Raw genomic sequence first — 23,656 nt, forward strand, 5'->3', positions numbered from 1 at the left:
GCTTTGTGCCATTAGCCAACATTCTCCCCTCCATCCTTCACTCTCTACACCCATCCACACCACCCTCACCTTGTAAGAGCCAACTGTACACGTATACCACAGCCCCATGCACTCAGACATGTACTGTTTTTAAAGCACCTACTCAGCAAACGTCTTTGTATTGAAAACATAAACTCACAAAGAGGCAGATTGCTTTCTCAATCCAAAACATAAGTGGCCTGACGCACAGGGTGATTTGTCTCAGAGTTAGAAGGCGATTTTACATTTTTCGTCTCTGCGCCTGGAGCAGGGTGATGGTACTGCTGCCCTCAATTGGGTGGGACAACCATCAGAACGGCTTGGCAGCCCCTTGTCAGAAAGGATGCAAGGTCAGAGGTTGCACCAGGAGAGCCAGCAAAGGCTCCTCCAGTGTAAGCATCACCTTCAGACTGCTGCAGTCAAAGCGTTGGACCTGTACGTTTGGTGGGGCGGAAGCACCACAGAGTTATGGTGAAGCTCCATTCCACCACACTCCAAATGAGGCCCTTAGTTTCATTACTGCCTTTGCTCCTGGTGCCTTGAACCTGCCAGCATTAGATACTTAGTGCAAAAGAAAACACAAAAAATGTTCTGATTAACAGCAAAACATCATTCTTTAGAGAAGAGAACAAGTTAGAGTTATTTTAGGGAGCATCTGGCTGAGGTCAGGGAAAGAAAAACAGAGCTGTAACCCCTCCTCCTTTGTATGTAAAATATATAAAATTCTGCATTTAGCAAGATGCTAATTTGTAAGCACACACTCATACACCAGACTTTGAAAGTGCCACATACTTGTCAACAACTTACACATTACACATTGTCTCTTAGTGCGATCAAAACCTCGTTAGTTTCAAATTATATTTTTCAGGCCTCTAACTTCTCATCAGTTCTATTTCAGGCAGTCTCCGATCTCACCAATCTACCATCGGCAGGTCTCCGTGGGAGAGGAGAATCACCCTCCTCCCCCGACTGCTGTGCAGAAAGCGTCACAAATAAAATGGTAATAAAATCATTTTATTACCATTTTATTTTTGACACGTGCTGCCAGCAAAGAGAGTGGGATGACTGGCAGCAGAGGAGTGGCCTCTTCAGTTTGAAGTGTGCATGTAGGTTTGGCCCAATACCTTGCTACGGGCAACCCGACATACACAATTCAAACCTCTCGGACAGCTGGGTTGGAGAGCAGGCACAGGCATACAATGAGTTTTGGAGCGTGGAGCTGGTCCGCTCCAGCCAATCCAGATGTTCTTTTCATGCTGCTTAACAGCGTGAAAAGAGCACCTTGATTGAATGAGGGTGTTGGCTGTCAGCTTCACGCACAGAGGACATGCTGCAAAAGAAAGGGGAAGTGCTGCAGAACATTGAGTAAGGCAAGTTTTTTTATATTTATATTGGTTTTTTTGTTAGGTGTGTAGTTTTTTTTGTGTGTGTTTTGTACCCTTCCAATTTAATTTGCTACCAACCACCACTGCAATCTACCCTCCGTCAAAATTACTATTCACCTCCCAAGTTGTTTGTAACAGTTTGGCCTATGTTTTTTTACTATGAGAAGGGCAAAAGCTCAGTGATGATTGAATTGCCCAGCTCCTGGTTTTATCCGATCTCATGCAGCATAATTAAACGGCTTCACACATCTTGTCACTCCTGCACCAACTCTCCCAAAGATTAAGGAAGAGGAGAAGGCTCACCATTGTTTACTTTCCAATAGTGACTCTGTGTCCCATATTTATGGTGGCCTAGCTCCATTCCAACGCCACATTAGCATCATTTTTTTACGCCAATGTGGCGTTGGTAGGGCAAAAAAGCGGCGTCATATTTACAAAGTGGCGCAATGCTTGCCTTGCGCACAATTATGCCTGCGCCAGGCAAAATGTATGCAAGGGGGGTGTTCCGGCGCTAGGGGGGCCATACAAATGGTGCAAAGGAATCTATGAGATTCCTTTGCACCCTTTTTATTGGCAGTTTTTGACACCTGCTAAGTGCAGGTGTTAAAAAGAGCCTCCCATTGTGTTCAATGGGAATCTGGGTGCTTTGCAGGATTAGCGTCAACATTTTTTACGTTCGTCCTTCAAAGCGCCGGACTAGCGTCAAACATTATGACTCTAGTCACCCTGACTACCGCCATGGTGCTTTGTATTTTAAAAACGGCGCACACATGTTGGCGTTAGAGCTGCTAAGGGGTGAAAGAAAAGTGGCACTGCACTGCGTGCCGCGCCACTTTTCATAAATCTGGGCCTAAAACTGTTACACCTGCTTTTACCTTTGTCCTTAACACAACAGGTGTTTTCATCAGTCTTTGTTGCTGGTGGATGGGAGAAAGGGGTTGCCAAACCCCTTTGCAAGGAGTCAAACTTGAGCCCCAGGGAAGAAGCTAACTACAGGCTCATTTTTCTTTTTCCCAGCAGTCACTAGAATTGGGGATAAGTTCTTGCTCACAAGCATTCTAAACACCTCAAAGAGAACTAGTTACTAGATACTAGATACTAGGCAGATGAGATTAAAACCTGGTTTAAGGCACAGAGATTGCCTTGGTAGCGGTATTAAACTACATTAGACAAGATTACAGTGATGGCATTTACACCTGTTGCATCCTGCTGCTGTAGTTGTATCATCCTGTTACCTACAAATCACGATCTTGGAGAAAATTATCTTTATTTTGTGCCATTTAAATCTTGTGTTAATGCTACCATTATTTCTAGATGGAGCTATGCCAGTGCTTGCATCATTAGCCTTCCTGGAACAGCTATTTACTAGCTCCAATGTGTTCAGAATCAGCAGGAAGATTTGTTACAAAGTTTACTCTCTTTTGTTATTCCTCTATTTAGAATCCACTCCTTCTTGGCCTGCGCAAAATAAAGGACTATTCTATTTAAAGAGGGTTCCTAATATTCAGCAGTTGTATTGATTATCTTTATATGCTTTCTGATGTTGTTAGTCGGTTCACTGCCAAGATGCCTGCGGGCACTTCTAGCGCTTTTTTAGTAACAACTCATCCCATATCTTGAAAATCTAGTTTTTCAATATATTTAACGAGTGCCCTCTGGCACTAAACACAGGGCTGGTGAAAATTTTAGAAGAAATCGAGCAGAAATAATTGTTTGTGGCTCTATCCTTTGGTGCTCTCCCAATAATAATGTATGTGAACCGGGCATTCCTGTGTCCAGCCAATGCACTCTACAGCTGTTATTCTGTGCCATCACACCCTGTGCCCACCTAAACATCTCTTCCATTCGTATCCTCTGTGATCTCTTAGCCACTCTTGTGTTGGCCAGAAATATTCTTGTTGGTTTCATGTCATGACTTCATCTCACACGCATAAATCAACGCATTTAATTATCTGTGTGACTACTTGGACATATTTACTTTCCCATATGATTTGTAGACGCGATCTACACTTCCCTCGACCCAGCTGATTCACCATGTTACGTTGCACCAGCATCTTACTTTACATCAAGGGGCGTTCATTCATCTAGGGCATCGTTATAGGGGTGTCAGGGTGCTGCTGCTAGTAAAAGCGCCCTCCTTCGTACCCCTTCACGCTGGCACCCGCTATGAGTTATGAGAAGGGGGATGTGCTAGATATGCACCCGTGATGAGAAGGAGTGGGCATGGCTGTGTGCATGTGGACAGCGTACCTCTGTGGTGCAACTGAGCACAGTTTTAGTTGAGCAGCTGATATTAAATAGGTTGTATGCCAGAATAGTGTTAGCAAAAATATTGTCAAACAGAAATATCACGCCTCATACATCATTTACAAAAATATTGTTCCATTCGGTGTGGATTTTCTATTCTGAACTCCAATGGGGTTATATTTCAGTAAGCGATTTTTAGGAAACAATATTTCTGTCAGACGATATTCTGGTTATGATATTCTGGTATCATAATGTCTGATGCGAGTTACTAGTAAAGTGTAAACCTGGCTATGAAGCGACAGAGCACTGTGCGTTGGTGAGCCCAGGTACATGGGCGCTGGCAGCTCTTGGGATGTCCTCTTGTGTAGGGAGGGCCTGAGGTGGTCCTTCTTATGGATGCAGCACCCCGTCAATTTCCAATACCTATCTCAAGAAGTATTGTTACCTCCCTCTGATGACTGAGGAGAATCCCACACAGTGATCATATGCGCGTACCTTAGATCAGGGGTACCCGAGTCAATGTGAAAACTTCTTCACCGCACTGGGCCACAGCTACTGCAGCCCATGCAACCACAGTTCCTTCCCTTTGCAAAGAAAATACAAGGGAACAAGCAACTTCTTTAAAATGTTCACCGTTTAATGAGATCTGAATATTATAAATAATGTTACAGAACGGGTCTTGATCAAGAGTTGGGCAGGAGATTGAAACAGACAGTGAAATGACTGCTAAAAGGCAACTTCGCGATGAGCAAATTCCAGCAGCGTCAACCAGCAGTAGATGGGCTGCAGCCAGGGTGTCCTCGAGGACAGGCCGGATCTTCTCTTAGTGTCTTCATGCAACAGGCCATGCGATGGAGATGGGATGCGCTCAAGAATGGGATGTGCCTATAGGCAGGGAATTGTCTTCAGGGAGCAGCAGGTGGCCGTCAGGAGGTAACCAGAATGGAGGGCGCTCGAGGACAAGCCATGTCTACACCGGAGAAGCCCATTCACGGACTGTTTCAAGGAGCAAGAGGAGGCAAGTAGGCACTTGGCATGGTTTGTGAAAGATGCAGCACGTCTCAAAATGTACAGGGAGGCGACGGCAGCAGCAGGGCCTGGCGCGGGAATGTCTGGTCACTTATTGCACACCCTCCATCATCTTCAGGAACTCTGCAGGAGCAAGAAAGGAGAGAGCAGTCACCACTACAATCAGGGATTTAAGAGTGATCACACTTGTGTGAAGGTGCACGTTCAATCAACCAGCTTCTGCTCCTCCCGGGCCAGCCTAGTTTAGCCAGTAAGTTTATTTTATTTTAATCATTAGGTTTATGCAGTCACCAAAGCACAAGGAGGCCAATGCTACACACTTTTATCAGGTTGAGCTGTCTCCATTTCTAAAGAAGATATTTTGTTGTTTCCCTTCCTTTTCTTACCTTTTCACTATGAAACTTTATATGAATTCAGTATAGAGAACAGGGGGTATGGGACACCAATTAAAATGACAGCCTAAAGTTGGAAGAGCTGAATCGATGATAAAGTGACCATGCTGAAAAGACTGTGCCATCACCCTACTGGGGGGAAGTCACACAAACATTTCCAATCCATACAACAAAAGCAATCGTGTATTGTTTAATTGTGGGGTCAGAAGAGTCACCATACGCCACATTAGATGTAAGAGAATACAATGCGTGAATCAACTGCAGGAATAAAACACACACATGCCGGTTGCTCAAAATGTGATAAAAAATGCCCATATACATTCAGGGAAACTACCACTTACAGCCCAGACCATGGGGCAGGGATATGCCAACCCCTTCTATGACTGTAATACAAGGACATTGGCACATCACATGAATAAGTCAATCAGAACAGCCCTTGCCTGACTATGCATCAAGAACAAATCAACAAGGTGAGAGCACCGACCCATGACCTAACTGTGGACAAGAACAATAACCATTAACTTGGGAACAAGATACGAGCACACTACACAGTACCTAGATCAGTGGCCTTGAACAAAAATGCACCTACGAATCATGTACATTAAGAATACGGTGATCGAACTGGTGGTTGACTCCTGCCCACACTGTGTATCTCGGGTAAAGAATTCATCACTATTCTGGGAGCAAGGACAACCAGATACCCATCTCTTAAACAAGCTACAAGAAAAGGTAATAGTGAACCCTAAGGAAAGAACAAACTCCTCCCTACTGCTGTGAGTAACACACCCATTATCTGATTATGTCCACAGTCTGAAACGACACCTGACTAGGGTTGTATGTCAGAATATCATAGACAAAAATATCGCCTGACATAAATATGGTGTCCTAAATAATGTGTACAAAACTGTGCTATAGAGCATAGATTTTTTATTATTAACTCCAGTGGGCAATTTTTTGTAAATGATATTTAGAGCAGGACACTTATGTCAAACAATAATATTCCTGTTTCGCACTCTAACTAGAGAAAGGTCGGCCACTCATCTGTTGGCCTAAGAATAAGAACAGAAACAGCCATCAATTACCTGTGAGTCACCCAACCACCACCGGTCTTTGAGGGAAAGAACAACAACCACCGACCTCTCTTGAGCAAGCCCATTCGAGGCACAGTCACAGGCATCCTTTCTCTTACCATCAAAGTCGATTTTGCCGTCATTGTTTTTGTCTCCATCCTTCATCAGCTCCTCAATCTCCTCTTCCGTGATGTCCTCCCCAGATGAGCGCAGGATCTCACCCAGTTCCTCTCCATCAATGTAGCCATCAGCGTTCCTAGGACGGGGGCAAGGAGGCACATTTAGAACGAGAAGTGGGGGAAAGAAAAGGAAAAAGGAAGGGCGAGAGAGAGAAAGAAAACAAAAGGAGACTGAAAGGGTTGTGAAATGAAAGAAGGAAAGTGGAAAGGGAGGTGCAAAGGAGGGCGGGAGTGGGAAGAACCGATAAGTGGAGGGACGAAAAGGAACTACATAGGTAGAAGGATAGGTAAAACGGCAATCTGTGATGTCACGGAAATATGGAGCCCTTTCCTGAGCTCTCACCAAAATGATAATTATTGTCATTGTAGGCGCCCTTCTGTAACACATTTTCACTTTTTTGTCCTTGGGCAAGAACTTCGTGGAGACCACGTGACTTGAAAAGAGGGAAAGTGTCCACTAGAAGCAGACATTCACAAAATGAACTTCTTAATTTCCCTCGAAATGTCCACAGGTGCTATATGTTATTAAGTCTAACCTCCCTGATGAGAACAGGTATCCTTGCAGGTCAAGGGTTAAACTGTGCTGTGGCACCTTCCTGGCTGTGAGCCTCCTTGGATTCGCCTTGATTGCTTCTCCCTGTCACAGCCCCCCTTGGTAGAAAGGGCCGCCGCTCCCCTTCAGTACCCAAGGGTCTGAGGACAGGCTAATTAATGTCCCTCAAGGAATATTATGTTGTGTACGATGAGTAATGCAACAACACACCAGGCAAACAAACACATCACTCAAACGGTCAAACCATACACAATGGACACAAGCGCACAATCACCGTGCACACACATTCTGCAGGCACAACATATACCACATACAAATTTTAATGAAATGCTACATACGACACTCAACAGAAAATGTACGCTAACAAAATACCTGACGTCATGTAGACACGACATGATGCAAGCACCACACACAGACATACCAAACTCACACAAATCAAATGCCTCAGACAACATGAACAGACACCATACACACTCCCCCCGCCTGGCGGGCACAGCACATAGCAGACATAAACCAAATGAAAACACATCATACACCATAGTGTAGACGTACACAATACATGCTCGCCATATAAGCACGACAAAGGCACACTTCACCCATACACATTCACAAAGAAAAGACCTTCATGCATACAAAGAAGTCCATGCATCCTAAAGACATACCACCAGAGATATGCACCAACACCACATCACTCAAACCGTACACCCTCTGGCACTACCGAACACAGCACTCGAACGCACACAACACACATGTTAGTGATGTGAATCACTAATTAGAATCAACAAGAATGTACTGTTTGAAATTAGGATCGGCCACGGAAAGTGGGGCTCTCCGTGAAGGAGGGTGCAAACGATTACTGCATTCCAAGGGGTTTGGGGGTCCGGCATAGCCACCAGCAGAGGACAGCAGTGAGGGCACGAGAGGTTGGCCTCTGTGACCCGGAAGCTCGGGATAAGAAGGGGAAGCACTTACTTGTCGAAGATGCGGAAGCATTCTGCCAACTCTTCCTCGCTTTTGCCCTGCGCATCCTCTTTCATCTGGCGCACCATCATGACCAAGAACTCTTCGAAGTCGATGGTACCGCTACCTGGAGGGAGAAAGGCAGGTAGAATCCACATTTTGGGCCATGTGCAGCTAATAACTAAAAACACCTGGCCCACATGAAAACATACAACCCGAATTCCGTCAGGCTGGCAGATGCAAACCCGAGAACACATTTACTTGCAAATCACTCGACAACATTCCCCGCCAGCAGTGACGTCACAGACCACACATATCCACCTGAAACCAAGTACACAGCAAGACATGGACATACGGAAGGAACTAAGGACTTCACACATACACTGTGGCACGATATACAACAGTTCGCCACGAGCAGCACACCATGTTCAAGAAAGGACCCACAAATACCCACCCTGATTCAAAACCTAGGACTGCAACACACCGCCATGAGCAGATACGCACCTGTGAGTTTCCCATATCCACAGGGAAGCCATGCACTATATCTGTATTCAATCACAACTAGTCAGCGTACAGAGAACAACTACACCAGATCCATCCGGAACTACGCCCTACGAGTGCTAAACACACACACACGAGCACACAAACATTCACCACTCCTGCATTCAGTCAGAATATCATATATGATGTGCCCCCACTTACTCACCCTGGCGTAAAGCCAGCCATGAGCAGGTACATGCCCGAGGGCTTATTCAGCCACGAACACACCTGACTTAAGAAGCGTCGACATAACTACAAACAATCACATTTTACCAGCGTGGGATTCCAACATGGGCACCCACGCATGTGGACTTCTAGATCCACTGGGATGATACAATACACATGTATTCTCCCAACCGCCCGCCATATGTGAGGCATCCAGACCCCCATATCTGTCTACCCTCCCTCTCTCTCACACACACACACACGCACGCACACGAGAACAATGTAGCGTTACCGCCTTTATAGAGCCACGAAGCCCCGTGCATAGGACACCTAGGTGTGCACTGTAAATCACATACTCCCAGTGCCAGACTCGGCCATTATAACTGGTAAAGCAGCGCTATAGTGTGCCAGTGAGGGAAAGAACGGGCACTCACCATCCTCGTCTACTTCCTCAATGATGGCGTCCAGCTCTTCCTTGGTGGGGGTCTGGCCCAGCATCCTCATGACTGTCCCCAACTCCTTGGTGCTGATGTCACCGCCGCCATCTGTGTCGAACATGTCGAAGGCGGCTTTGAACTCTGCAAGAGACATTCACGACATGAATTAGTGCGCGGTGACGCGGCGCAGCAGCCTTGAGAGCAGAGTAACACCGGACACCACACCCTGGTTAAAACTGTCAACGCGCCTTCTCTCGCTCTGAGCTCGGTGTGTAGCGCCTTGGTGGCCTGTTACAAAATGCGCTTTGGGAGCAGGGGATTTAAAGTAGGAAAAGCAATAATGTGATGGTGGCCGGACATAGGCAATCTGGCCTACCATAAAACCCGGAGACTTTCAGAAAGGCCAAGAGGGCTGGGACAGTCAGTAACGCCTTTCTGGTGAGCTATGTCTCATTAACTGAGCAACAATCACAGCACAGACCCCTTCAGTTAAATTGGAATCTGGTAAGAAAGGGCAATATCCATCACATATAATAATTCTTTAAACATTGCAGCCAATAAGACCCTCAGTTCCCCACACATAAGCAACCACTCACTTGTCAGCTAGAAAGAAGTAAGACCCATGAAACAAGGGCAAGTGTAGAGACTTGCCACGTATGTCCAGCATTATGTGTGCCAGAAAGGAGTTTTCACATCCCAAACACCATTCCAAATCCCAAGCCATATCTCCAGATCATAACCACAGTAGGACCTTCTAATGGACAAAGGATTGGGCGATCTTCTCTCCTAAAGGGCAGTTAACTGCGCTTAGCAAGCTAGCTTTCCCCAACCTGTTTTTCGTGTGCAGTCCATACATGTTATTATTATTATATCATGTATTATTATTATTATTACATTTTTGTAAGGTGCACAGCTACTCGAAGAGTGCCCCGGTGCTAGCAGACTGGTAACCACTGATCAGAAGGAGGTGATTCAGATACATGTAACTCTATGGGGCCATATCAAATGTCCTGTTGCACAGCTATTTTTAATAAACCAAAAACTTGCATAGATGTTCATACTTAAATGTTTTTTGTTTAGTGTTTTTAGCTATTGGTCACAGGCTACAGACATTAAATATGTGTTATTTAACATTTGAGTGCTCTCCTAATCGTGCACCACAAAACTGTAATCTTGGGAATTATGGTTGTCAATTTATTTATTCTTGACACCTTTTCACTGTTGGAATAACAGAAGAAAGTATACCAAATCTGATCTGTACTAATCAGTGAAAACAAGCGTCTTCCTTTTTATTATTCGAATTATTGATGAATATTAACCAGATTAAATTATTCAGAAACCATTTTGTGTAACCTATGATACAAATAGTTCCTTCACATGGACTTCACTTTTAGAGATGCCTAAGCATGTGATACAGAAGTCTAACTTGCCAAGATGGCGGCCACATTTGTGCTACCGCTTAGGAAAGATTGGCAGTACCCTTACATTCCAGTACTCTTTCTATTCCTGTATCCTTGGAGGATCAGCCTATTTAAGGACATGTCTATTTTTCTGGCAATGACCTTCTTATGGAGAGAAGACATAAATGTATTCGGAGGAGGAGGTACTGAAATACGGCCCTCCTGTCCTGGTGCCAAAGGTATGTGAAACACATACCTGTCTTTGAAGGTGGGGAGGTGACAAACCGTGTCATTGGGTTACATGATCTATCTCACATCCTTTGAAATCTCAAATTGGAATACTTCATAGTTTTGGCTACCTCCCATCAATTTGTGGGTTGATAGGATTCCAAATTAAAGGGGGGACGTGTTTCAAGCCCTTTTCCCTTACAAGCATTTGTACACTTGAGCTTTTGTTCAAGTGGTTCAACTGTCGTAGATTAAGTCCACAATAATGAAAATGCACAGGTGGGCTGAAAATACAGGTCCTAAAACATGGTGTCCTCATGACCTAGAATTACCTGGCTTCCCTATAATTTACCATGAATTGCTGGTAAACTGTGATACTTCTATTAAAATGTGTAGGACCAGGTAACTGTTTTCAGGGGTCAGAGTAGAAAAGAGAAAATTCTCCATTGTGCAACGAACGGGGAGAGAAAACTGAGAACCAAAGCCACCACATGGTGGTCAGTAGAGAACAATGTAGACCGAAATGGGACGGCCCTCCATGTTCTCCGATGGCTCCAATGGAGCTCGTGGGCATTCAGGTGGGATAGCACATAGACTCTAAAACAAGGGTTATGTGGCGCTTTCCTCTGATGACGAAAAATAGTGGCCTTGGTAGTTGGATTAGGATATGGTGAGGGCAGAACATGTTCATATCGCACAGGGGAGGGCGAGGCCTACATCTGTGTGTTCCAAGGGGTAACATTTTGGTTCCTCAGTTGCCACTCCCATCTCTCTATAGTGGGCGGGGTGAGAGTGAATTGCATCAGGCCTAAAACGAGCAATGTAAACAGGTGCACCTCTTTTCGCTATGAAAGCGAGACATTCTACCTCTCTATGGTGGTGAACTGAAGGTCACAGGGGTCACAGAGGACAATTTCTGTGCCGGTATAGCCCAGGAGCATACCCCCCCCCCCCCTACACACACACACACACACCCACACACACTGACAATGCACCTGCTCAATGAACACCCCTACAGAGTCCCCGGCATCTATTCATTCACTTGACTCTGAACGAGACCATTAGGGAAAGTTGTGGGGGCACGTGTGTGTCATTCTTACGGGAATTATGTTTGGAGGGTACGTTCCTCGTTTTACCTTAAACTCTCAGTCTAAAATATATCTTGGTCCCACCCATTCGTAATATTTATCCAACGCAATGCATTACAATGGAACTGGTTAGAACTGCATTTCATTGTCAAAAAACATTGACAGGTTAAGTACTGGAGGCGGGGGCCGGGTTAAATCTTTGAGGGACAGTCAGTTAGGGAGTAGGAGGGAAAGGCTTGCCCAGAAATGACAGACTCGCTCCTCATCAGCAACAACCCCCCGTCACACCCCTGTTCACACCATCTCTGCTGCTCCGAGTGTACGTTTGTAAACGGGACGTTTGACTCACCCGCGATCATCTCCTCGCTGAGGAAGGAGCGAGCATCCTGCTGCTGGTCTGTTGGCTGTAGACAGAGAAAAGAGACAAAAACAACACCAGGTTAACAAAGGTGAGGGAAGGAAGTGTAGTCTCGCCACAACGCACAAACATCAGAGTTCCCAGAAACTCAAGGGGGACCCCATGAGGCAATCCTGCCCTCGCCCCTCTCTGCCCAGGTGATTCACTTGTGGGGAAGGGCACTGATGGGACATCAGGAACGACACGATATACTGCGTTCTCTCCGCTAACTTTTGAAAAAGAAAAACACCCCAGGTAGTTAAAGGAGGCCTTTTAAATATTTAATTGTTGCTGGGAAAAAACACCAATACCAGTGCCAACTGCTTTGTCAGAGTGATGTTTTTTCAGGGATATTCATCAATTGATTTTATTTCGTAATGCTGTTTCTTGTAGGGGTAGAAGGGAAGAGAGGCTGGGACGAATGGTTACAATACATTGCATAGTACATATTACGCTGTAATCCCTGCCCGTTTTAACCTACTCCCAGCCCTCCTCAGGCTTACCTACTGAGAGCTTGCATCCTCTGCTTTTACCACCATCCCAGCAGTTTTTGCATTTTCGGTTTGCTAATCTCCACTGGTTCTCTCCCGCAACACACATTTCAACACCAAGAAGGCATTTCTGCAGGTCAAAAAAAGTGTTCTGCCCAAATCCCTTAGTTTGGAGGGGATAAAAAACGGTAAAAAAAAAACACACGCGCACACACACACGCGCGCACACACACACACAAGCACACAGTTAAGTTTAAGGTTTTATTTTCAATATTTCGGTCACCAATATTTTCACGAGGCACCATTAAAGGACTTTTAAACTGAGACAGGTTCTGAGAATTTTTTTGCCCCTGCTACCTCCAGCCTACAGATACAACATGCCAGTACCCTGAGTTCATTGTTATACGAAGGCCAGGGGTCCCACAGCCTAAAGCAGGACATGGAAGCACCCTAGTAATCCTGTATGTGACAGGCTCCCCCTGCTTCCTGCCATTAGAAATCCAAGCACAAAATACAGATATAAAAAAATCAAAATCAAAAGGTAAGCAGGCAGCAGGAACTCGTCTGAGTCAACTCCGGCTGGTGGTAAAAAAAAATGAAAAACTCTTCATAGTGAATCCAAAAAATAGATGCAGAGCGGGCAACCATGACCCCAAGGAAGCGCTCTGTGTGTGCGTGCAAGTCCGTGATGGTATTTGTCAGACATCAAGAAAGGAAGCAAATGCAGCTCGGCTGAAGGAGCCCCATCCACGAGATGAAGTTCATGCCGGATCCGGGGCACGGCACTAACCTGACTCATGATGGCGGTTTCCTAAGGCTTGCAGCGCCTTGGACAGTCACACGACGTCTAACACCAGGCACTGGCTGCCCGCTCCTGTGCCGCAAGATATCTGCCGGTATTCTTAGCAAGGACACCAGGGCTCCTTATAGGGAGACGCAGAGGCCTGGGATTGTGTTACTCCTTGACCAGCAAGACCCCCTACTCTGACTATAGCAGTGCTGGGAGCAGGGACTGTGTAGTCAAATGACACACAGTCTAAATTTACCCAACTGCAGACTGTGCATCCTCTCGGGGGGGGGTCTCTCACGTTACAGCCTGTGAGTTGTCTCGCGCCCCTTTTCCTTTCTGGCCCCCAAGGTGAGCTGCATTCTACAGTAGGGCCCGAGATCACTTTGTAAGGTCTTCACCTACAGAATTCCTACAAGACCATGCACCAAATGTCACCAACTAAGCTTACAGTAGAAAACTGATAGCGTATAGTGGAAGGGAAATGATAGAACACATTGGGCTGTATACAGCCCTTTAATCCCTTCCCAGAACATTTCCTGTATTACATCACGGTTAAAGAAATACTCAGAGCTGAAGAAATTCGAGCAGGCTTGTGCTGGCTGATCACGGAAGCCCTGCAGCCCTCAGGTCGCTGCAATGGCTACTGTAAACGTCACATCCGGGGTAAAGCTGAAGATATGGACAGTCTGTTCCCATAAGAATAACAAGACAATGTCATGTCAGGATATCCATGATGGTATATATTAAGCACCAGTCTTTAAAAATAAATAAGCACATTAAACAATAAGTACAGTAGTGTAGGGATTTCTCCACACAGGTTGCACTACTGGATACCCACCACTAGAATACTGTGGTACAGTACTGAGGACAGAATATCAGGGGACAAAATATCGAAGGGTAAGTGAAAATAGGGAATTATATGTTTAGTATTGATAACTTCCCATCTACATACCTTGAAGCTACATGTATCACCATGGTAGAGTTAGGTGTCGAAAATCTATACTTACCTGTCGATATTTCTGTTAAGATATTTTGTCCTCATGCTATGCCATTGATATTCTGTGCTCGCCTTAAGCACACTGGCAAAATTCAGACACTTTTGTGCACATTCACCATGTAAAAGCAGGTAAAAGTACCTAAAAAGATTCCTTTACTCCTTTTTTAAGTATTCTGTAAATTGGCCTCAAAACATACACAATGGGAATACCCAGACGATGTTCATATCCAATTAATACACACTGAAAGGACTGTGCACTTTTCTCCCTCTTACTAATAAGGAGTTGGACAATTCTGGCCCAACTCAAAAGGATACATAAAAGGTACTTTTATAATACTATTGCCCGTACTCATAAATGATTCTGTGATTCAGCACCGTTGGTTTCATAAATAATTGTTCTCAATGTATGTAGAATCCAATCACTGACTACATAACACTATCTAAAAATATATAGTCTAAAATGAGGATGCACATCTCGACAGCATTACACCAGCTATTTGAGAGCAAAATGGCGCAGGGACACTACTGCTTCCCTCGGGGGACAGGCACTGAAAGTGGGTGCGAAACTGACACCAGCCACCTCTGAGAAAAAGCATGAAATGTGGAATGAACCCTGACAACACACCCCTATTAGGAGTGGGGCATATTGAAGGAGTCACACTGACATTCCCTTTTGAGGACAGGAATAGAATGAGGGTTTAGAATTCCCTGGTAAAACCCTGCCAGTGTGACAAGAAGAGAAGAGCATGAATTTCTTGACACTATTTCCTTCTGAAAACAGACAAGGCAATAAGGCTGTTCCCCTTCAAGGACACTGTACAAAGTACGACCAAATTGCCCCGATAACCATATAGGCGCTATAGCGTCTGTGGACTGGGGACAAATGGTACGGAAAATTATCTGTCAACAGGAACTGCCACTCACTCCAAAATGGCCAGCCGTGCATGAGAATGACTCTTTTCAATGGAAACAATGCACAATTGATAAATGAATTAATTTAAAGGATTTTATATGTTTCCGTAAGTTACTAGAAATGTACTTGACATTTGAAACTGGGGAAATGATGGGGTGAAGTGAAAGGTACAGAGAGTGAAAGGGATACAGTTCGTAAAACATGAAAACTGCAAAAAAGTGAGGCTTTAAATTCCAGCACCAACACCTGTAGTAACTGTGGGCTGAAACGCACAATCACCCCAAACGTATTTAAAAAATATGTGCTTTGTACAATCCACTAGAAAAATCCTACATTCCGCAAACATAGGAGCCAACAATGAAATAAGAGTTGACTGACATAAAACAACTTAATCCGCCTCTAGAAATTAGAGGAAATTGTTTGGTTTCCTCAGATCACAAGGCTAACTAAAAAAAACAGCAAATTTACACCAGAGATTAATACCCACTGGGTAAACCACTGACTGTAGGTTAAAACGTTTTGTGCTACCTACCATAAAACGCTTCAATGCCCCATCTGGAGCAGTGAGGGATATTCAAATACAGTACAGTATATAACTAAGACGATGTAAAACACGATGGCTAAATCCTTCCTAAAACGGGCACAAAGCTCAAATATGTTTGATGGGAAACCCCACTTCGAATCTGCCTGAATTGGATTGCACTACATTACAGAAAGGTCAAAATCCATTCTACAGAGACCAATAAACCACCAAACAACGTCCAAATTTGATTTTCAAACGACCAACAAATCACTTCAACGCGTCAAAATTCATACCAATATGGCTGACACAGCACTCTACTATGGTAAAAAAAAAAACTTCAAAATGTATATCAGTGCATTAAAGTAAGAGTGAGGTCCGCTTTCTACCTCACTGTTTCTCGTCACATCTTCGAAGCCAGCAGTTTGAATTAGGTGTGTTAGGATGGAATTTGTCTACAGCACATATATCCAAATACTTACCGCTTTAGGTCGGGAGGTTGTTATAAAAGAAAAAGCATTTACTGATTAACAAAAAAAAAAAGAGCGATTTGATGAACTAACTTCCGGTGATATATACACGTTAATGTTTTGAATATTTTTTTTCGATCACTGGCTGCCTTCCAATTAGTGGGATTTTTTTCTTGTGCTATCTCTACAAAACGACCGCTGGAGGCCCCCATTCTACCGCCCATTGCTCCTACAAAGGCTTCTTCCACTTTAGGTGAGGGACCGTGAGGGTTCTGTGGAAGGACAGCCGGTGATTTTGGAGATGTTAGAATTTGGAAATTTATTTTAGAGCGCAAATAATGTGCCAAGACCCTGACATTCATAGCATACATGCGAAAAGACCCATTTCAGGTGGGGGACATCTAGGGGCATATTATTACTCTGTTTGCGCCGAATTTGTGTCAAAAATTTTGATGCAAATTCGGCGCAAACCTAACACCATATTTTTACTATAACGCCCGGCCCCGCGAATGCCAAAATTCCTCTGTGTTTGTCATTTCTGGATGCGGGAAACCACCTTGCGTTAATGACATGCAAGGTAGGCGTTCCAGTCCAAAAAATTACTTTAAGGCCTGTGCGCCTTATTTATACTCCTGCGTCATTTTGACGCACAGGAGAGGACGGGCCTTAAAAAATGTTGCACAGCCTGATGTGTGCCGTTTTTTAATGCCTGGGTGAGGGAGGCGTTAAGGGGCCTGTCTGCTCACTTCCATGGTCTCTGACCATGGAAGCAGTCCAGAGGTGCCCTTCCTTGCCCCCAGAGACACCCCCTGCCACCCTCGCCCACCCCTGGATGATACCCATTGATGGGGTGACCCATCCCAGGTAAGTACAGGTAAGTAGAGGTAAGTATAATTTTGTATTTTTTTTTAAAGTGGGGCCTAACTTGGGCCTCCCTACAAGCCACTGTGCCCAATGGCCATGCCCATGGGACAGATCTACCCTGGGCATGGCCACTGGGCAAGGAGGCATGACTCCTGTCTTTGCTAAGACAGGAGTCATTTCAATGGGGTTTGTGTGTCAAAAAATGACGCAAGTCGTGTTAGAGCCATGATTTTTTACTCTAACCTGACTTGCACCATTTTTTGACACACAATCCTGCCTGGTTAGAGTCATTTTTTTTCTACTCTGAACAGCCCGCAGTGCCAGCTAACGTCAATCCTTAAATAAGGCGCCTGCCTGGTGCGTAGGAATGGCGTTAGCCGGCGATACATTTTTTGACACAAACCAGTGCCGGCGCTGGTTTGCGTCAAAAAGTATAAATATAGGCCCTAATGTTTTTGTCTCCTGCTAGAAATTGCTGTAGCTGCCACGTTTTCATCATACATTTGTGCGGCATTTTCATGTATTCAGTGCTTTTATGTGTAACATTTCAATGGCTAATGTGTCACAATATGAGTGGCACATTATTGCAAGGACAGTAAAGCATGTATGTCCCTGCAAAAAATGCGAGGATGGCCTCCCTTTTATGCAATGCAGTGGTCAGTAAATGGCCACAAAAGAGCTACTTTAATGGCACTTTGATGGCACTAATTCACTTCCCTTTTCTCACACACCATTGTGGATTTTTAAAAGAGGAGTGGGGACATCACATATTACATCACTCATGACATGTTAAATGACATAATTGGTGACATCATTGATCTCAGATCGATATCACACTTTTAAAAGCACAACCTCTTTGTCCGAGTAGAGAGGCCTTTAGGATTTACAAGAATAGAATTTCAAAATGAGATTGATCATGTTTTCCACAGTGAAATTCCTGAAATTCTTTAAACCTAGTCATATGCGTTATGTAAGTCATCTTTTTATTGTGAATGAAATTTCCTTAAGCCTTGAAACTTCAACATGCCCAGGTTTTGTGACTCCGCAAACATTTGTACATTTGGAACACGCGTAGGTATAATTGCATATTGGTGTGGATTTGTGAATTGGGTCCTCAAATGCATAGATTAGATAAATTTCCTACAAAGATCGGTAAATTTCAACAAACATATGTATTATGGTTATTCGTAATCATATGTTTCTCCTCTTTGGCTGCTTGATAAAATGTTTCTGAGTTATACAAGTGTAGTTCATTCAACGTAACAAGGCATAGATCACTAGAATTCATGCCACAGTGAACCTACTCTTGTTTTAATAAGCATATTTGTGTGTGTGTATGTGTATTAACTCTACATTGCTGTGTTCACTTAGAAAATATCAGTATTTTTATTTTTCTTTAGATTGATTTTTCTTTTTTCCCAAAAATATTTCACCAACAGATATCTACCCTCCTTACATTCGCCCTACTTTTTAAAAGTTTGATACACTTTCCCACAATTTTAGCCACATTTGAACCTGAATCATTTTGCTGAAATTTAGATGTGGTGAAAAGTATGGAAAACGCACTTAGATGTTTGAGATTCACCAGTGTATTCAGACTGCATGGCTAATCAATATTTATTTCCCCGACCACACCTTTTACCCGCTAGGGAATGGCTATTGGTTGTAACTTAAATTACTTAGTTAGGGCCTCATTATAAGTTTGGCTATCCCGCCGCAGCTCCACCAAACTCACGAGAGGACACCACATCTATGGCGGTGACGTCCCTCTCGAACGTAGCACAATATTGCTGCTGGCCTGTCCAGCAGATACAGTGCTACGATATTAGAGGCCAATATTGTAGCACTCCAGCCCCCTCACAATGCGCCCACGTCCTGCAAAGCAGACAGTGCGCATTCCCACAGTGCTGGGCAGGGGGCCCCTGCACAGGCTTTCCGCCAGCCTTTCCATGGCAGGGTCCTCGTCATGGAAAGGCTGGAGGAAAGTGGGGTTGTAATCAGCGAGGCAGTGCTGGGCTCAGTGCCACCGAGGCTGGTTACATCTCCGGCCACCATCGACACGTCGGAAACCACGCTCCCAGCACAGACGGCGGTCCTATGGGAGGTCCGCTCGCCAAGGTTGTAATGTGGTAGTCAAACCGTCACTGTTGCGGCCAGTCACGGCTTGCAGTGCGCAAAAGGGGCGGGGTGGCGTGGGAGAGAGGGAGCAGAGAGGGGGTCCGGTGGGTGTAAAAATTAAAATTTAAAAAACCACTTACCTCCTCGGTCACGCCGCTCCTCTCTTCCATCACTGCTGCAGGCACAGGCTCCCAGCCTGCCCTGCGGCCAATCCTGACGCTGTTCAAAGGAGTGTCAGGATTAGCTGGGAGCGCCCAGCCAGGGCACTCCCAGGCAGACTGGGAGCCTGTGCAGGCTCTCTCCAGCCCAGCAACTGTGTTGCTGGGCTGGAGAGAGTCCTGTTCACAGGAGTGTTTGGCTGGCCCGAGACTGCCGGTCAAACACACATGCGCTCTGAGGGTGAGTGCTGAGCACTCCCCCTCACTCCTCGTCATTCCTGTGTTCCTGCCCGTTTATAAGGAAACAATAATAAACACTGTTTATTATCGATTCCTTGTAAAGGTTTGCAGCTGCCGCTGCTGGCAGGGAGGCAACGCTCCTCCGCCCTAATGTCGGAGCCGCCCCTGGTTGCAGCGGTCCAACCATCACTGTGAGGTTGGCAGTCCTTGGACTGCCTGCCTCATAAACAGGCCCTTAGTATCTACTATGTGTATGAAAAAATAGACTACAGATTTGTATACAACATGCATTTATGTCAGCCTTACACTGTTAATATAATATAAACTAAACATGTATAAATTATGTTTTTTTACATGCATAAATCATATTTGTAAATGGGACAGCTGTTAGTATCTAGTGTCTCCTATGCGCAGAGCTGAATTACTCTACTTCTACTCTATATTATGTATGTAACTTTCTGAGCTGGAAATACAGGGGAAAATTTACTAAGAAGTCACCCAACACAGTGAAACAAACACATTTGCTGTTATGCCTTGCACGAAACAGTAAGATCAGGACAGTGACATACCTACTAAGATATGGTGCTGCTGCTCTCTCCCTTAGCACTGGGGTACTTAAGGCTGCCTTCCACCATGCACTCACCATATCTGCATGATAACTAGCATAGGTTGTGTACAGGAAAAGTAACCCTTCAGTACAAAATACCACGCTTTGGCATACTTCACAACGCTTCCACTATTTGTGTTGTACAATGCACAACACATCTAAAGTTCGAAAAGTTTGGAGACATTATAATAGTCGCCCAAATTTACGCATGCCTGAAGGAGGCATGTTTTTCTGGGCACCAATCCCAGCCTACAGATGTTAGTACATAGGGATTTACATTAACAGCCATGGATGGTTGCACAGGAATGTCCATGTGCCACCTTCTAAATGCAAAGTAGCACAATGAAGTGCAAAGCGCTACTTTGTGTTACTTTAGGTCTAGTTCCAGAGCAAATCAGGTTTTGCACTGGAAAGTAAATCACAAAAAAACACTTTGCACTGGTTTATGTCACTTTGGATGACAATGCTCTTACACAAATTATAAGTAAATCTGGGCTTTAGTCTGTCTCCAAGAGCAACATCTGTTGTGTTTTTTATTAAAATACGTTTTTAAGGCAATTGAAGTTTTAGAAGGTAAAGTGTGTGCATATGATTTAGCACAGACTCATGTTCACTTGCCATATTATGGAAGATATCAATGGGGATTATCTGTTTCTATCCCTTTCTTTGAAGTTTGGGAAGTTATCACCTTTTTGAAAGGCATTTTATGTAATATCAACTTCATGACTATGGAGTTACTAGTTGAATAAAAATAAGAGGAATAAAAAGAAGAATGGACATTTACAGAGCACATACCACAAACTAAATTGTATCTTGGAGGTCAGATAAGTTATTGCAATCATTGTATTGACTGTGGAAGGATGAAAGACAGAGCCAACACAGGCGGACTTCAACTGTGTACCAGGCCCATCTGCTCGGCGAGACAGCTATTTCACCAAGATGATTTTTCCAAATCCAAGAAGTCTTCCTGACTCGTCTGGCAGCTTGCAAGGAAAGGAGTAGAGAGTCTCAGACACTAACCTCAGCCTCCATTCTACACACAATCTAGTAAAAAAAAAGGCTCAACAGCTGGCATTAAAACAATACAAGCAAATGCGGCTGCGTGCCCTTTCCCCTGTTCTGCCAACTGGAACGTGTCTGCAGTCATACGTGGGTAATGAGATCACTGTACACATGTAACACCAAGTGCTCTGATTCTGCCAGCAACATTGTATCTTCCTCAGCGCTTAGAAACGGCAGAAGTACAATAGAAAGCTCTGTATAATGAGTGGGAAACGTCAGTCTCTATAGAGCATCTTATCTTTTATAGTGTTAGTGCAGGGGCAGTCTAAAGTCAAGATGTGCCAGAAATAAGAAAATGGTACCAGTGACCGCTTGTAAAAATGTGTTATACGCCGCCAGTGATATTACCAAGTTGTGTTCCTGAGCCGTATTAATAACCAGCAACTTTCGCTTCAGAAATCATGAAGGAAGCTCGAGTGGGGCAGTGAAAACACGATCTTGTGTGCCAGTGGCAGATTCTGAAATACATTCTTTATGTTTCTGGATATCAGCGTGAAAGTGATCCTGTTCTACATTTAAAGGAAATACATAAAACGAATTTACATTAATATTCAACATAGGATTTTTAATATTTATATTCAAGTTTAATTCATTTTTTACATTTTCCTTATGCTTCACCTAAGGGTAACCCCTTTTTATGCAATCTGTAGCGTTTTAAAGTAAATTCCTGGATCAAGTTGAGTGCTCTTTGTATGTTATTTTTATCTCGTTGAAAATACAGGATGATATCATCCACAAAAAAATGATTTTCATTATTCCTTCAACAGGAGTGTACATCAAAGGTGCCTTTTGAAGCATACTCGCCAGGGTAAACAAAAGAGGAGACATTGGGCATCCCTGGCGGGTGCCTCTCCTAAGTGCCACTACACCTATGTCTTTTGAGTTAATCAAAACGTTGGTTTCGATCCGCTGATAAATATTATGAAGCATTGTAAAAAAGTTATTGGGAAAAACAACCTTTGCTAAAATGACAAATAAAGCTTCCCATTTGACAAGATCGAAGGCTTTCTCAGCATCGATTAGAACCGATGCCGCTCTAATATTATTAATATTAATAATTGAAAAGTAATCAATTGCCTGTATTAAGTAACTTGCATTTGTAGCCATAGACCTGCCTGTAATTATGGTCTTTCCAAATTCAGGTTTGTGTCACTTTCATTAGACGTATTGCAATGATTTGGTAAAAAGCTTGTAGTCAGAATTTAACAAACTAAGGCCCATATTTATACTTTTTTAACGCCGCATTTGCAAATGCAGCGCTAAAAAAAGTATAAATATGAGCCTAATAGAGCGATATGAAGTGACATCTTTTTTTGGGAAAACCTAATATCAATGATCATGTAAAGCAGTGGTTCCCAACCTTTTGAGTTCTGTGGACCCCCGTTTTATCAATACTGGAGCCCAGGGACCCCCACTGAGTCATTATTGGAACCCAGGGGACCTAATATTATGATTTTTTTTAAGCAGTCGCGGACCCCCCTGAGGAGGCTTCGCGGACACCCCAGGGGTCCCCGGCCCACAGGTTGGGAACCACTGATGTAAAGGATTTGGGAACCTCTAAACCATCCAATATTTGGTTAAACAATTCAACTGAAAGGGTAAAAACAGCAGAGCAAATTCTTTTTAAACTTTGGAATACCACCTTTCCCACCTGCTTCTGCATTTTTGCTACCTCTCAAAGCTGTCTCTACCTCGGATAATGATATTCACTCACTGAGAGTCTGCAGCTCTAGCTGCGGTAATTCAGGCAGTTCAGAAGAGTTTAACTATTGTGTAAGCTCAGCCATAGATATCTGGTCAACTATTTGATACAGATGTTGAAAGTGCTAATAGATTATCTCTGCTATCTCTTTCTTATTGCTAGTTTGAGTTTGAGTGGATGGATCAATAGTCACATTAATGTTACTTTTGCAGGTTTTGCACCTAGTGAACCACATCAGAAGCCTGTCAACCAGTTGACTTTCTTCATACACTTTCTGCTGGAAGGATTTTGTATTGCATATCTCCTCCACGTTATACAAGTCTTTAAGATTTTGTAAGGCCATATCTAGGTCCTGGCATCACCCAGCTAGCTCAATAGTATTACCTTTTAAGGCCCAGATTTATACTCTGTTTGCGCTGAGTTAGCCTCATTTTTTTTAAAGCTAATTCAGCGCAAACTTCATTCCACATTTATATTTTGATGCTAGACCAGTCAAATGTCAAAATATTGGAGTTAAAGTCATTTTTTGGGTGCGTGAACCCACCTTGCGTCAATGAGATGCAGGGTGAGCGTTCCCATTCAAAAACGACTCTAAGGCCCTAGTGCCTTATTTATCATCCCATGCAAAAAATGGTG

At 44.0% G+C, this 23,656-nt stretch overlaps 1 protein-coding gene across 2 annotated transcripts in view; it reads right to left on the reverse strand.

Moving 5' to 3' along the window:
- Positions 1–4,266: 4,266 nt before the first annotated feature.
- Positions 4,267–23,656, reverse strand: part of TNNC2 (troponin C2, fast skeletal type) — a 49,496-nt gene continuing 30,106 nt past the window's right edge. Inside the window, exons 1-6 of one of the 2 annotated variants that reach the window (XM_069243500.1) lie at positions 13,370–13,501; positions 12,041–12,095; positions 8,973–9,116; positions 7,846–7,960; positions 6,261–6,397; positions 4,267–4,802 (exon numbers count right to left, since the gene is read on the reverse strand). In XM_069243500.1, coding sequence (XP_069099601.1) covers positions 4,771–4,802; positions 6,261–6,397; positions 7,846–7,960; positions 8,973–9,116; positions 12,041–12,095; positions 13,370–13,378 — 492 coding nt within the window. In that variant the 5' untranslated portion in view covers positions 13,379–13,501 and the 3' untranslated portion in view covers positions 4,267–4,770. Of the gene's footprint in view, positions 4,803–6,260; positions 6,398–7,845; positions 7,961–8,972; positions 9,117–12,040; positions 12,096–13,369; positions 13,502–23,656 lie in introns of those variants that run through there. The other variant, XM_069243501.1, reaches the window with a different exon arrangement.

This window comes from Pleurodeles waltl, chromosome 7, assembly GCF_031143425.1.
Source record: "Pleurodeles waltl isolate 20211129_DDA chromosome 7, aPleWal1.hap1.20221129, whole genome shotgun sequence".
NCBI lineage: Eukaryota > Metazoa > Chordata > Amphibia > Caudata > Salamandridae > Pleurodeles > Pleurodeles waltl.